The 15,963-nt window shown below is 46.6% G+C and overlaps 1 protein-coding gene across 4 annotated transcripts in view; it reads left to right on the top strand.

Moving 5' to 3' along the window:
* Positions 1-15,963, top strand: part of LOC129865276 (cadherin EGF LAG seven-pass G-type receptor 1-like) — a 121,180-nt gene that overhangs the window by 69,575 nt on the left and 35,642 nt on the right. For 3 of the 4 annotated variants that reach the window (XM_055937924.1, XM_055937922.1, XM_055937923.1), the window contains exon 8: positions 5,783-5,863. The exons of the other annotated variant lie outside the window; for it this stretch is intronic. In XM_055937924.1, the coding sequence (XP_055793899.1) occupies positions 5,783-5,863 (81 nt within the window). The remainder of the gene's footprint in view (positions 1-5,782; positions 5,864-15,963) is intronic. 4 annotated transcript variants of the gene reach the window in all.

The following is a 15,963-nucleotide window of genomic DNA, read 5'->3' as shown; positions in this document are numbered from 1 at the left end:
TCTCAGAACAAGAATAGACTGACGAGTTTCAGAAGAAAGTACATCATTTCTGGCCATTTTGAGACTGTAATCAAACCCACAAATGCTGATGCTCCAGATACTCAACTAGTCTAAAGGCCAGTTTTATTGATTCTTTAATCAGATCAACAGTTTTCAGCTGTGCTAACATAATGTCAAAAGGGTTTTCTAATGATCAATTAGCCTTTTAAAATGATAAACTTGGATTAGCTAACACAACGTGCCATTGGAGCACAGGAGTGATGGTTTTATTTATTTTACCGTTATTTTACCAGGCAAGTTGACTGAGAACACGTTCTCATTTGCAGCAACGACCTGGGGAATAGTTACAGGGGAGAGGAGGGGAATGAATGAGCCAATTGTAAACTGGGGTTGCTGATAATGGGACTCTGTACGCCTATATAGATATTCCATAATAAATCTGCCGTTTCCAGCTACAATAGTCATTTACAACATTAACAACATTGTATTTTTGATCAATGTGATGTTATTTTAATGGACAAGAAATTAGATTTTCTTTAAAAACAAGGACGTTTCTTAAGTGACCCCAAACTTTTGAACGGTAGTGTACATTTGCACAAATTTCAAAAAACTTGTTTTCTCTTTGTCATTATGGGGTATTGTGTGAAGATTGATGAGAAAAAGAAATAATTTCATCCATTTTAGAATAAGGCTGTAATGTAACAATGTGGAAAAAGGGAAGGGGTCTGAATACATTGCGAATGTACTGCATTATTCATGCAATGCCCTGATGCATTTATTGCTCAAATCTTAGACAGGTGAACAATTATTGTTTTAGGTGAGTAATAATCAATTAAACAATAGGCTATAAAGTTTTGAATAGGCTACACATCAAAACACAACTAATTGTTTTTTATTTTATTTGTCATTGGCAGTTTTTAAGGACACGGGTCATTTAGTCAATGTCTCTCATTTATTGATGGAGCTGGCTGCTTTCTTTCTCTCTTTCTACTCTCGGTTCTGAATGGGCATGTTTGGGTCTGTTTTTCCACAGGCCTTTTCAGGAACAGGTCTGACTGTCCTCAGGTCCATTTACTTGATAAAATAGCTGTATTATTTAGGTTGCTTTGAATGTACTGATATAACTTTGAGAAAAACAATTTTGTATCAGAGTTGTCCCTGTGGTTCAAATGCATATTTGCCCTCTCATTGGCTAGAATGTCCCGGTCTGATTCAACCTCCTCACCGCCTTCCGACATTTATTCCCATTGTTAGTGGTTCGTGGTCAGTCCAGTATCTGGTCAGTGCGTACACATTCTTTGATCACTATCACTAGCTATCAGTAGCTCACGGGAAAAAATGGCTTGGTAGCTAATTAGCTTCTTCTTACATGTACTACTAAAGTTAAAAAGCGCTGGATTGGTGTAAACATACGCGAGCTAAAGTTTCCTTCCGACATATTTTTTGCTCAAGTCTGTACGCTATTTCTTTTAATAAATCCAAGTCACGATGAGATTGACCTAATAATTCAACCAAAACTCACCTATGACCTGACAAATCACCTTATGTATTACTGCCCCCAGTTGCAGGAAGTGACACAAAACATTTCACAAAAAACGAGCCTCCCACGCATGCTTTCTATCCCTAATACTAAAACTAACTATAAAAATAAAATATACATATTTTTATACAACTAAAACCAAACAAAAATGAGCAAATCAGAATTTCAAATAAAAATCGAAAAATGAATAGATATAAAAACACTATAATAACCTTGCCGTCCACTAATTGGCTGAAATCCGTTAAATCTAGGAAGAGGCTACGGCAACCAGGCACACTGTCACCTTATGTTATACCTCATCCCAGTCAGATTTAGAACAGCCAAACCTGGCCCTGACAGTCCAGATAGGATCCAGGCCTTCATCTAAAGCCAGACTAAGCCCAGAAGACCTATCACTTTCTACATCAGAGCCTTGGAGAACTTATAAAGGGATGCTCTATGTCTGCGTTCCACATGGCATCCTATTCCATACACAGTGCACTACTTTTCACCAGAGCTCTATGGGCCCTGGGCAAATGTTGTGCACTATGTAGGGAATGCAATGCCATTGCCATTTGGGACACAGCCTATGATATTCTTATGGCCTATTAAGGCTTCTCAAGGCACCGGTTAGATTAAGGGTTGTCCAAATCAGAGTGGAGAGACCCAGTCACCCCAAACAGCCCCTAACAGTCTGCTCTGAGTTATGGGGTCAGGGACCGAGGGTGTAGGGGTGCCCCTGCACACACCCATTCCTCTTTCTCCCCAAACCATAGTTCAGAGGCCACAAGGGGGTGGGCTATGAGGGGCATTGGGCCACAATGGTAACAGAAACACTTGCATTGTGCAAGGTGATTTACGGTGGTGTGTGTGGTGGGTAGACTCATGCAGGGCGGGGGTGCCGTCCCTATTGAAGATTTCACACAATAGGAGACATTTTTGAAATTCCCACTTTATTTTGGATGTAGAGCAGCGACTTCTCAAGGACAGCAAGAGGAGTTGGCAGAAGACACACACACACACACACACACACACACACACACACACACACACACACACACACACACACACACACACACACACACACACACACACACACACACACACACACACACACACAGAGAGAGAGAGAGCTAAACAGGAAACAGAGAGAAAGAGAGGGATATTCTTGGACCGTTCAGGTTTTGATGATTATGAAGCAGGAAGTGATGTCACGTCATCTCTCAAAAGGATGATCGTCTGGGAAGGAAGTATTTTGAATCACTGTGGTGTATTTCTATTCATCTCCTTTCTGTTGTAGACCACTGGTTGAAACAGTGACAGTTAGGCAGGCAGGCTCTGTCTTGTGATGGATGACTTTGGGCACTACGTCGAATGATGAAAGTCTAATAAGGACAAGAGGTTGACAAGTGTGTGTCTGTGTTTGTGCATATTTGTGTATGTCTGTGTACTTTATTTGTGTGTTTATTTGTAAAGGGGTCTATGTCTGGGCCTAGTGTCAGACTTGAAAATAGTTGTGGTCTGGACGGAGTAGTCTAGGGGACACGATATTATTTACACTTTACAGTATAGGGTGCTCTATCAGCCACATTCCCAGACACAGACAGGCCTAGCTCACTGTAATAGCTAGCCCTAATCACACTGCTGCATCGAAGCCCTCATCTAAAACTCATACTCTGACTGATGGAGATGGTGATAACATGGCTTTTATAGATATGGGTCTTTATTAGTGCATGCCATAGGCTGTAGGCTTGTTCATTTTGTAGATAAGATATGCTTATATGTCCCGTGCCATTATTATATATCGTTATGGTTTTATAGTAAGGAGAACATAATCAAATTTAGCTGAATAAAATAGAAATGATATTTTTCCCATTTGGGAGCGAGTGCCAATATGAAGTGGCAATATTGAGCGTAAAAGTAATCATTTGAAACAGGTCCTATAGGCTAGTTTTAGAGTTATTTGGAAACTTTAGTTGTGAATGATACAAACCTTAAAATGTCTTAGCGAATGGGTTTGATTTTTCCATCATGCCAGTTAGTCTTTGCCTGTTATTTCACTCCACCCATCAACCACTGTTTGAGGAGCATGCATTCTCTCGATACGCGACAGGTGATATTCTGCCCAAATTCAGTATGCCATGAGCTCTCCAACCCTGTTCCTGCAGCTACCCAGTGCTTAATTTGGGAAACAAAGTGAAATCTGTTTGGAAACATCAATAGTAACATATTTTCACAACGAAACATTTAATTAAACTGTTGACAGCCTCTCTCTGCATACTCGAGAAAGGAATGAAGGAGAGAGCGGAGGAGATGGAAACGCAGGGTGGTAAGATATTCTGTAGCTAAAGGTAATGTGTCAGCCTATTAATTATAATAATATAAAAAATTCCCTATTACTAGGCTATTCAAAATCAAATACAAATTCACTATAATTGTAGGCTAACCCTGCACAATCAATGAACCAACAAGATCGTCTAGGTCAGTTTTTAAAAATGTTTTTCTGCCGTGCGTAATATGCGGTAGGCAATATATATATAGGCCTATGCATATGCATAAGCTCTAATATGTATATGAGGTTTTGAATGAATCATCGCCTTAGAAAGCGCTGTCCATTTCGTTGTGTTGGGCTTTGAACAAACATGTTTTCCACTCAGTTTCAACCTGTTGTTGAACTTCATTGTTTAAATTGTTAATTCACGGCGAGGTGAGTTTTAAAAGCATGACATTGTTTTGATGATAAGTGTTTGATGTGATGTCAGAGTGGTTAGAGAGACAATAGAGCAGTGAGCACTAGACCATTAGAGACCTGATGGTCGTTAGTGAGTTGGGTAGTACCAATGCAATATCCAGAGTGCATAAGAGGAGATTACCGTGACAACTGTCACATGGAATTCCTTTAAAAAAAAAAAAAAAGGTGCACTCTGTTTCTGCATTGATCTGAGTATTTATTGGGGCATACAAACAGGCTTAAGTTTCGGCGTAAATCGCCTGAAGTACCCCCTCATGTGCATTTTACCAGTAGGTCTATGGTCTCATGAGTCTTCTCAAGTACACCCTGTGGATAAGCCAAGTACCCTCATGGGTCCTAGTACCCCTGGTTGGGAACCACTGTCCTAGGACCACAAGTAGTAGCACGGCAGTGACCATGCGAGTTGGCTATACACAGTATTAGCAGATCTGGGACCAGGCTACACAAACAGGTCTAGCCTCACTGGACCCCCTGCTGGGTCATTCTCACAGGACAACATAGTGTTTGCCTGCTCTCTCTCTCCTCTCTCACCCTCCACCAGTTTTCTCTTATTAATTCAGCCATGCTAGCTCCACCTAGCAGAGCAGCTAGTGTTATGGCAGAGGGATTTGCTTGTGTTTCAGGAAGCATTTTTATCCAGGACAGCCAGTGTGATATACAGTGTCTCTGTTTCTCTGTGTGTCTCTGCTCTACGAAGGATCATTTCTATGCAAACAGTGCAGAGAGATGATGGAGGGGTAGTGTGGTAGTGGGGATGATCTAGCTACTCACAGTGAGATTTATCCCCCAACAGATAACTGGTCTCTGGGGTGGGCGTTGTGAGTTCCAACACCCAGGTGGAGAACCCTGTGGGGGGGGAGGGGGGGCATAGGAGTGTGTGTTTGGGGAGGGGGCCTCTGCTGCTCCCTAAATGTCTCAGGGGTTAAATGAATGTTTTCTAGGTTAAAGGCCGTCTCTATGTCTCTTAGGGGAGTGTTTTAAAGGAAGCCAGCTTGTTATTCTTTGGTATGTCTTGACGCTCATTACTCCAGAGCTCAAAGGCAGCATTTGTCATCAGTGCTAGCGCCTCAGAACAGTTAAGACGGCTCCGTTCACTGTTCACAGCTGGACTCATGATCATAAACTCTGAGTGAGTTAAAACGTGTGTTTTAAAACGGGAGTCATATCTGCCATAGCCATTGGTTTTGTAGGGAGATAATATTTGTGGTTCACTATATTAGTTGATATACCTGGAGTTATAACCGATGTAACTTTTTTTTTTTCATCCGGCTCAGCATTTTAGTGCTGAGCCGAGAACATACAGAATAATCCAGTCACTGAGACCTAAATGAGCAGAAACAATTTCTCTCAAACATGCATACACATGCATACTCCCTGTCATGCAGACACAGACAAACACACACACACTAGACTAGAGGATCCACTGTTGGTGCTGTAGTCCACACACACACCCACTAGTTGCAGATCTTAATGGATCTAACACACCCCTCTCTCTCCCATGGTCTACCCAGGACAGCCTGCACCTGCTGGGGTCCAGTGGGGTGCTGGGGGTCCCACTTTATACTGCCTGGCTGGAGCTGACACACAAGGAGGTACAGTAGCATGGCCTCTAGTGTCTTAGCTCTAGTACTGGTGTTAGTTCTAGTACTGCAAGTACTGGTGGTAGTACTAGTCTTGGGGTTAGTCTGGCTCTAGTCTGGTCTCTGGTCTTGCTCTAGTTGTGCTCTAGTCTTGCGGTGGTTCTATGGTTAGTTTGGTTCTAGTCCATAGTGTGTTATCCAACATGTTGTTGAGTGTCTCACAGTGTCACGCCCTGGCCTTAGTATTCTTTGTTTTCTTTATTATTTTAGTTAGGTCAGGGTGTGACATGGGGAATGTTTTTGTTTTGTTGGTTTTGGGTGTTTTTTATGGTATAGGGGTTGTTGTATAATATATGGGTTTGTGTGGAGTACAGGTGTCTAGTGTTGTCTATGTTAAACGTTTGTAGCCTGTGTGTGCACGACGTTAGTAGCTTCACGGTCGTTTTCTTGTTTTGTATAGTGTGTCAGTGTTTTGTTTCGTTTCTTGCCTTCTTCATAATAAAAGGAAGATGGCTTATTTTCCAACTGCTGCGTTTTGGTCCGTTAATCCGCCACACGATCGTGACAGAATTACTCACCATAGGACCAAGCGGCATGACCAGCGGCAACAGGAGAAATACAAGGATTCATGGACATGGGAGGAAATTTTAGACCGGGAGGTACCAGGAGAATATAACCGCCCCAAAGCTGAGCTGGAGGCAGCGAAAGCAGAGAGGCGGCGATATGAGGAGCTAGCTCGGAGACAGGAAAAGGAACCTACAAAGGATCTGGGCTACACTACGTGGGAGGAGATCGACAGGTGGGCGATCAACCCAGGGAGAGTGCCGGAGCCCGCCTGGGATTCTCTGGCGCAGTGCGAGGAGGGATACCGGCGAATGGAGGCAGCACGACGAAGCGGTAGGAAGCCTGTGGGAAAACCCAAAAAATTTCTTTGGGGGGGGCTTAAAGGGAGAGTGGCGAAGTCAGGTAGGAAACCTGCGCCTACTCCCTGTAATTACCGTGGAGAGCGAGAGTACGGGCAGACACCGTGTTACGCAGTAGAGCGCACGGTGTCTCCTGTACGTGTGCATAGCCCGGTGCGGGTTATTCCACCTCCCCGCACTGGCAGGGCTAGATTGAGTATTGAGCCGGATGTCATGAAGCCGGCCCTACATATTTGGCCACCAGTGCGTCTCCTCGGGCCGGTTTACATGGCACCAGCCTTACGCATGGTGTCCCCGGTTCGCCTACATAGCCCGGTGCGGGTTATTCCACCTCCCCGCACTGGTCGGGCAACGGGGAGCATTCAACCAGGTAAGGTTGGTCAGGCTCAATGCTCAAGGGAGCCAATACGCCTGCACGGTCCGGTATTTCCGGCGCCACCTCCCCGCCCCAGTTCAGTGCCACCAGTGCCTACACCACGTAACAGGCTTCCAGTGTGTCTCCAGAGCCCTGTTCCTCCTCCACGCACTCGTCCTATGGTGCGTGTCTCCAGCCCGGTATCACCAATTCCGGCACCACGCACTAAGCCTCTTGTGCGTCTCCAGAGTCCTGTGCATCCTGTTGCTGCTCCCCGCATTAGCCCTGAGATGCGTGTCCCCAGTCCGGTACCACCAGTTCCGGCCCCACGCACTAGGCCTAATGTGCGTCCCCAGGGTCCAGTATGCCCTGTTCCTGCTCCCCGCACTAGCCCTGAGATGCGTGTCCCCAGCCCGGTGCCACCAGTCCCGGCACCACGCACCAGGCCTACAGTGCGCCTCAGCCGGCAGGAGTCTGCCGTCTGCACAGCAATGACTGAACTGCCCGTCTCCCCAGCGCCATCTGAGCCATCCGTCTCCCCAGCGCCATCTGAGCCATCCGTCTCCCCAGCGCCATCTGAGCCATCCGTCTGCAATGAGCCTGCAAAGCCGCCCGTCTGCCATGAGCCTGCAAAGCCGCCCGTCTGCCATGAGCCCACTGAGCCGTCCGCCAGACAGGAGCCGCTAGAGCCGCCAGCCAGACAGGAGCCGCTAGAGCCGTCCGTCAGACAGGATCTGCCAGAGCCGCCAACCAGACAGGATCTGCCAGAGCCGCCAACCAGACAGGATCTGCCAGAGCCGCCAACCAGACAGGATCTGCCAGAGCCGCCAACCAGCCATGAGCAGCCAGATCCGTCAGCCAGCCATGAGCAGCCAGATCCGTCAGCCAGCCATGAGCAGCCAGATCCGTCAGCCAGCCATGAGCAGCCAGATCCGTCAGCTAGCCATGAGCAGCCAGATCCGTCAGCTAGCCATGAGCAGCCAGATCCGTCAGCTAGCCATGAGCAGCCAGATCCGTCAGCTAGCCATGAGCAGCCAGATCCGTCAGCTAGCCATGAGCAGCCAGATCCGTCAGCTAGCCATGAGCAGCCAGATCCGTCAGCTAGCCATGAGCAGCCAGATCCGTCAGCTAGCCATGAGCAGCCAGATCCGTCAGCTAGCCATGAGCAGCCAGATCCGTCAGCTAGCCATGAGCAGCCAGATCCGTCAGCTAGCCATGAGCAGCCAGATCCGTCAGCCAGCCATGAGCAGCCAGATCCGTCAGCCAGCCATGAGCAGCCAGATCAGTTAGCCAGCCATGAGCAGCCAGATCCGTTAGCCAGCCATGAGCAGCCAGATCTGTCAGCCAGCCATGGGCCGTCCCTCAGTCCGGAGCTGCAGTCCCTCAGTCCGGAGCTGCAGTCCCTCAGTCCGGAGCTGCAGTCCCTCAGTCCGGAGCTGCCATTCCTCAGTCCGGAGCTGCCCCTTACCCTGGTGCTGCCCCTTACCCTGGTGCTGCCCCTTACCCTGGTGCTGCCCCTTACCCTGGTGCTGCCCCTTACCCTGGTACTGCCCCTTACCCTGGTACTGCCCCTTACCCTGGTACTGGCCCTTAGTCCGGAGCTGTCCCTTAGTCCGGAACTGCCCCTTAATGCAATGGGGTTAATGTGGAGGGGGGTCGTTTGGAGGAAGCCTAGGAGGTGGTTAGGTACTGTGGTGACGTGGGGACCGCGACCAGAGCCGGAGCCGCCACCGTGGATGGAAGCCCACCCAGACCCTCCCCTAGACTGTGTATGGTGCGCCCGGAGTTCGCGCCTCAAGGGGGGGGTTATGTCACGCCCTGGCCTTAGTATTCTTTGTTTTCTTTATTATTTTAGTTAGGTCAGGGTGTGACATGGGGAATGTTTTTGTTTTGTTGGTTTTGGGTGTTTTTTATGGTATAGGGGTTGTTGTATAATATATGGGTTTGTGTGGAGTACAGGTGTCTAGTGTTGTCTATGTTAAACGTTTGTAGCCTGTGTGTGCACGACGTTAGTAGCTTCACGGTCGTTTTCTTGTTTTGTATAGTGTGTCAGTGTTTTGTTTCGTTTCTTGCCTTCTTCATAATAAAAGGAAGATGGCTTATTTTCCAACTGCTGCGTTTTGGTCCGTTAATCCGCCACACGATCGTGACACACAGGTTTGAATGTCTTTACAGCAGGGTTCCCCAACTGGATTTGACCCACGGGTGGTTTTATTTGGCCCTCCAAGTTTTTTTAGGAAAATTGTTTTTTTTTTTAAATACAAAATTGGGGGGCGGGGCGGGACATAAAAGACTGGATAACACCAGTCAGCTCAAAGTGATTTTTATTTAAGATATCTGTTCCCAAGAATTCCCATGCATAATAGAGAGACACGTGATTGTGTGCAAATGTAAGCAAGGTTTAAAATGATTATGTTTTAGTCAAACATTATATCTGTTTGGGCTTCTTGCGGTCAATTTGCAGTCTACAAATTAATTGTAAATATGTTCCGGCCCCCCGACCGTCCCCTCGAGTAAAAATCGTCCCGTGGCTGAATCTAGTTGATGATCCCTGCTTTACAGACTCCATTCTTTAACAGAGTTACTTCACTTCCTGTCGTACGTTTCCATTTGATTTCCATTCATTTCACTGTAGCTACATTTTCCTTCACTGAAAACACAATGCTCACCCGTTAAACCCGTGTGTTTGTGTTCGTCGACATCTCTCTATGCTGCAGCCTCTCAAACACCTGCAGGGAATCTTGCAGGAGCGCTGAGCACCGTGAGCTACAAGCACCCGCTGTAGCGCTCAGCAGAGGACGGGTTCAAATGGAGGTGTTGATTGTGAAGTGAGGTGTCCGATTTCAGCCAACCACCAGTCAGAATGGCCCTGACACACAGAGAGGGATCTCTTATAGGGCTGGTCGTGTGACCAAGGGAGCAAATAGGAGCAGTAGGATTACAGAGATTATCTGGCGCTTTTGTATACTGTTTAGCCAGTAGCTCTCACAAGCCAAAGGCGGTCCCCGAAAATTGCGTGCTATGTCACATATGTGCAGATACTGTACGTACACCTCGTCATTGCTCTCTCGCTCCGCTATGTGTGCATCTTGACAGCTGTCTACTCAAATGTCGAGGGACTGAAGCTTAATGGCTAGAACTCAAATTTATGTTGGCAAGATTAGGAGTTCGGGTGCTTTCTGTCAGTGTGGATGGTACTCTATCTTTAACAGTTAATCTCATCAATTTGATTTCCTCTGAGTGATAATAAGGATACTTTGGGATAAGTGACTTGCTAATTCATTGGGATTAATGTATTAAAGATGGCTACATTAAAGGGATTGTGTGAAGGATTTAAACGTGGACCTTCCAAACCTCTCCAGCTGTATTGGTTCCAGCAGGGTGTATGCATAAGACCAGGACATGATGAGCTAAGCGTAGTGTGTGTGTGTCTACTTGTGAGTTACAGTAGTAGAAAACCCCAGATGTTTAGACAGTGAGTCATAAATCTGCCAGTCTCCACCTGCATTCATGACTGCCTCTTCCTCCCATCCCTCTCTCCCTCCCTCTATCCCTCTTTTACTTTCCCTCTCTCCCGGTCTCTGTTTCTCGATCTCTCCCTCTGTCTGTCTCTCTATGTCTATCACACACTCCCTTGTTCTCTCCATACCTCCCTCCCTCTGTGTTCTAATCCAGGGGTGTTCAACCGGGGGTCCACGGTACTGCAGGGGGGCCGGAAAAAGTATTTGTATAAACAAAAAAATGGAACAGTTTCATTTTTTTATATGTTTTTATGAATATCGCTAGCAACAACAGATTACATTTATGTTGAATTTCATACCTACAGTAGAAAAGAGGATAGTACCTTTCCAATTTTATTTCTCAACTCCTAATATTGAGCAATTTACACTCATTGGAGCTAATTACACTCTCTGGAGTATCTGACATAGGCATTGAAAAAGTGCAGCGGGCAAATCTATTCATTTTAAAATGTTGATTACTTCTCCTTACCATTCACTTGATGATAAGACAAGACGTGACATTTTTTTGTTTGATAACATGAACTCAAAAAAAGGAACGTCCTCTCACTGTCAACTGTCTCACTGTCAACGTTTATTTTCAGCAAACTTAACATGTGTAAATATTTGTATGAACATAACAAGATTCAACAACTGAGACAAGTTCCACAGACATGTGACTAACATAAATGGAATAATGTGTCCCTGAACAAAGGGGGATCAAAATCCAAAGTAACAGTCAGTATCTGGTGTGGCCACCAGCTGCATTACGTACTGCAGTGCATCTCCTCCTCATGGACTGCACTAGATTTGCCAGTTCTTGCTGAGAGATGTTACCCTACTCTTCTACCAAGGCACCTGCAAGTTCCCGGACATTTCTGGGGGGAATGGCCCTAGCCCTCACCCTCTGATCCAACAGTTCGCAGACATGCTCAATGGGATTGAGATTCAGGCTCTTCGCTGACCATGGCAGAACCAGGATGAGCCTGCAGGAAGGGTACCACATGAGGGAGGAGGATGTCTTCCTTGTAACGCACAGCATTGAGATTTCCTGCAATGACAACACGCTCAGTCCAATGATGCTGTGACATACCGCCCCAGACCATGATGGACCCTCCACCTCCAAATCGATCCCGCTCCAGAGTACAGGCCTCGGTGTAACTCTTATTCCTTCGACGATAAACGCAAATCGTTTATCGTCACCCCTGGTGAGATAAAACCGCGACTCGTCAGAGAAGAGCACTTTTTGCCACTCCTGTCTGGTCCAGCGACAGTGGGTTTGTGCCCATAGGCAACGTTGTTGCCGGTGATGTCTGCTGAGCACCTGCCTTACAACAGGCCTACAAGCCCTGAGTCCAGCCTCTCTCAGCCTATTGTGGACAGTCTGCGCACTGATGGAGGGGTTGTGCGTTCCTGGTGTAACTCGGGCAGTTGTTGTTGCCATCCTGTACCTGTCCCGCAGGTGTGATGTTCGGATGTACCGATCCTATGCAGGTGTTGTTACGCGTGGTCTGCCACTGTGAGGACAATCAGCTGTCCGTCCTATCTCCCTGTAGCGCTGTCTTAGGAGTCTCACAGTACAGACATTGCAATTTATTACCCTGGCAACATCTGCAGTCCTCATGCCTAAGGCACGTTCACGCAGATGAGCAAGGACCCTAGGCATCTTTCTTTGGTCTTTTTCCGAGTCAGTAGAAAGGCCTCTTTTGTGTCCTAAGTTTTCATAACTGTGACCTTAATTGCCTACCGTCTGTAAGCAGTTAGTGTCTTAACGACCGTTTCACAGGTGCATGTTCATTAATTGTTTATGGTTCATTGAACAAGCATAGGAAACAATGTTTAAACCCTTTTCAATGAAGATCTGTGAAGTTATTTGGATTTTTACGAATTATCATTGAAAGACAGGGTCCTGAAAAAGGGATGTTTCTTTTTTTGCTGAGTTTATGTTTCCGGTTTGCCTGAGTGGGGGTCCCTGGGCAAGAAATGGTTGAAGACCCCTGTTGTAATTCCTGTGTCCTATTTCAGACCAATTGCTGTTTGCAAATGAGGGAGCCAGAGATTCCACACAGCTCATGTAGCATGACTCTATGTTAGAGAGAGAGGAGGGAGAAAGTGGTCAGGAGAAAGAGAACTAAGGAGGGTGAGAGATCGAGAGGGAGGGTGAGGGTGCTGCAAAGGGATTTATTATTAGTGCTGTAAACACCTGGCACCTGTCTCTGTCTTTTACCCCCCCCCCCCCCCCCTCTCTCCCTTTCCTCCCTTATTCACTCTGTCCATTTCTCTTCCTCATAAGCCGTGTTAATGTGTAACAGCATTCACTGCCAGACATTCTCATGGGTGTTTGATGCTTTCAATACTCCTAGGCTTGTATAGAACACGTGTTACAGTAACCTTTCACACCTACATTGGGGAGTTTGTAGTAAGATAGTCATCTCACAGATATTCCAACTAGCTTTAGATTTCAATAACCGTAGGAGAGAGACTCCATATTTGAAGGTTTCCTATTCCTCAGCATATCATTTGTCCGGCTCAAGATATCCAGAGGACAATGCTGCTGTCCATCTGGCATCGCCCAGAGAAAGAGCAGAACACTGATATATATGTGTGTGTGTTATAGAGAAGGCATCTGGGTAACATATAGGGTTGAACGTCCGCCTCATGTCCTGTGGGAGAGAGAACAACATTGTTACCCGTTGTATATCCTCAGGGTGTGTGTGTGTGTGTGTGTGTGTGTGTGTGTGTGTGAGTGTGTGTGTGTGTGTGTGTGTGTGTGTGTGTGTGTGTGTGTGTGTGTGTGTGTGTGTGTGTGTGTGTGTGTGTGTGTGTGTTTACATTTTGCATGCATGCATGCGTGTATGAATAATTGACAGCTCTAGGTTTACAGTGCCAGAGGGTAGGTGAGGTAATGGTCAAAGAACAGATGGGGACGTACACAGACACCCAACCCCACACAAGACAGGCACACATACACACCATGCATGCACACAGACACACACACACGCACATACACACACACACACACACACACACACACACACACACACACACACACACACACACACACACACACACACACACACACACACACACACACACACACACACACACACACACACATTGAACATTTGCCTTTCCCCTCCCTCCATAGGAGCACACAAAGCAAAGGATGGCAGGAGATACCGCTTTTCAAAAAATTCTGGAAGTTGGAATGAGAGGGAGACAGAGAAAGAGAGGGCAAGAGATTGGCGATTGAATTTCCTCAGTGAAACCCAAGTCAAATCAGAGCCTTCGCTCCCGACTTCCTTCATTCTGAAAATACCCCCGCTCACCCTTTCCTCTCCTCCGCTAGTAACTTCCTACAGCGTGGGCCTGACTCACACACTTACTTACTTACTTGAGGTAGTCCATCATATGCGATGATGACTTCCACTACTGCTTGTGGGTTTGCGGATGAGTGTATAATACGATGCGGGATGCACACAATCTGCCACAGACAGAGTTACACAAAGGCCTGTCCCGTTGATGCTGGTACAGGGGTGGTCGTATGTCTTCTCTGTCCATCCTCTGGTATATCCGGACGGCATGGCCGAGCCATCTAAGCTGGTGGTGTGTGACGGATGCCTCAATGCTCCTGCAGCTGGTTCTCTGTAGGATCTCTGCGTGTGGAACACGGTCCTGCCAGGTCACTTTCAAAATGCATTGTAGGCATTTTATGTGAAAGGACTCCGGTTGTTTTACCGGCCGGCTGTAGACTGTCAATGTTTCACGTCCACAAAGGAGTGTAGATACACACGGCCACTTTGGTGTGTAGGTTTAGGTTGTTAAAAACACGATTTCCTTAGCCGTCTAAAGGAGGATGAGGCCTGTTTGACCCGATTCTGGATATCCTGGTCGATGTTGCGGTCTTCTGAGAGGATGCGTCCTGGATATTTAAAGTGTGGTACAATGTCAAGTGAGGAGCCGGAAATGGAGAATGCGGGTAGTTCAGGCAGAGGATCAGATGACCACCGACATAGGACCTCTGTTTTTGGGATGTTAACAGACAGCCCGATTCTGCTGTATTATCTCACAGCTGCTGTGAGGGTGGCTCGTCAAAGCTTCTGGGGTATGTGCCACAAGAACGCGATCATCGGCGTACGTGTTCAGATTTGAGCTTTGTGGCAGCTTGGAGCTTCCTAATGTTGAAGAGGTTCCCGTCCAATCTGAAATCCAGGGTTTCCCCCATTGTCTTTGTGCGGGGAGTGTTGTGACACAGCGGAGGAAGACTGATACACACACACACACACACTCTCGACACCACCCACACCCTCCCACCCCACGGCCCTAACACTGCCTTGTGACTCAAAATGTACTCCTGGAAAGATTCCAGTCATGACATTAGCAGTATTATAAGTCCTCATAAAGTGGCTCGATTTTTTTTCCCCAGTTGTTTTTCCTCTTTTGTTTGTAATCTGATACATCCACCACTGACCTTTGCCTCCCTCCCGGGTAGTAAAGTTTCATATGTGTGTCAGACAGAGGTCTAAGGATAAAAATATAATGTTAGTTAGTCAGTGTTCAGTCCTAGGGCTGTTTGGGGGTAGTTAATGCAGTGTTTTCTGTGTTGTCAGCTCTGTCAGTAATCTTATCCCCTACATACTGTGCTGCAGGGCACACTGAGTGGTAAAACATTTTTTGAAACTTTCGTAAACCAACACTCATACTTGACTTTTCCCCTCTACTACCACTGACTTTGCTGAAAGCTACTTTGAGGGAAATGTACTTACTATGACTGACATATGTGGTTGTCTCACCTAGTTATCTTAAGATCAATGCACTAACTGTAAGTCGCAATGGATAAGATCGTCTGCTAAATGACTAAAATGTAAAAAAAATAAAAAAAATAAAACGTGAGGCCATAACATGGAGTGTTATGCCTGTACTGACTTGTGTTAGAGCTGAAAACAAGTACACAGAGCGAGAGTTAGTTGGTTCACACACTCAAAGAGGCGGTGAGAAGAGAGAGTGTGTGCACGCATGCGTTTGTGCGTGTGTCTGTCTGTCTGTGTTACTTGTTGCTTGTGTTCTCTGACCTTCTCCTCTTTGTCAGTCGCCGTATGGATCAAGTGTGTTGCTATGGCACCAGCTAGGCTATCGTCCCCAGAGACGAGCTAGGAGATGAACGGCAGAATTGTCAACACCCCGGAGAGAGAGAGAAAGAAAGAGGGGAGAAAGAGAGAAGGAACGGGGGTAAACTGGAGACTCTCAGGGGGCCCTGTCTGTGAGCCAAGTCCACTTTTAGTCGGGGGATCAGAAACTCTGTTGAAACTGAAACTGTATAGGGCCTAGGCCTTCATT

This window comes from Salvelinus fontinalis, chromosome 11 (assembly GCF_029448725.1).
Source record: "Salvelinus fontinalis isolate EN_2023a chromosome 11, ASM2944872v1, whole genome shotgun sequence".
Taxonomy (NCBI): Eukaryota; Metazoa; Chordata; class Actinopteri; order Salmoniformes; family Salmonidae; genus Salvelinus; species Salvelinus fontinalis.
This window is presented reverse-complemented; position numbering and strand designations above follow the sequence as displayed.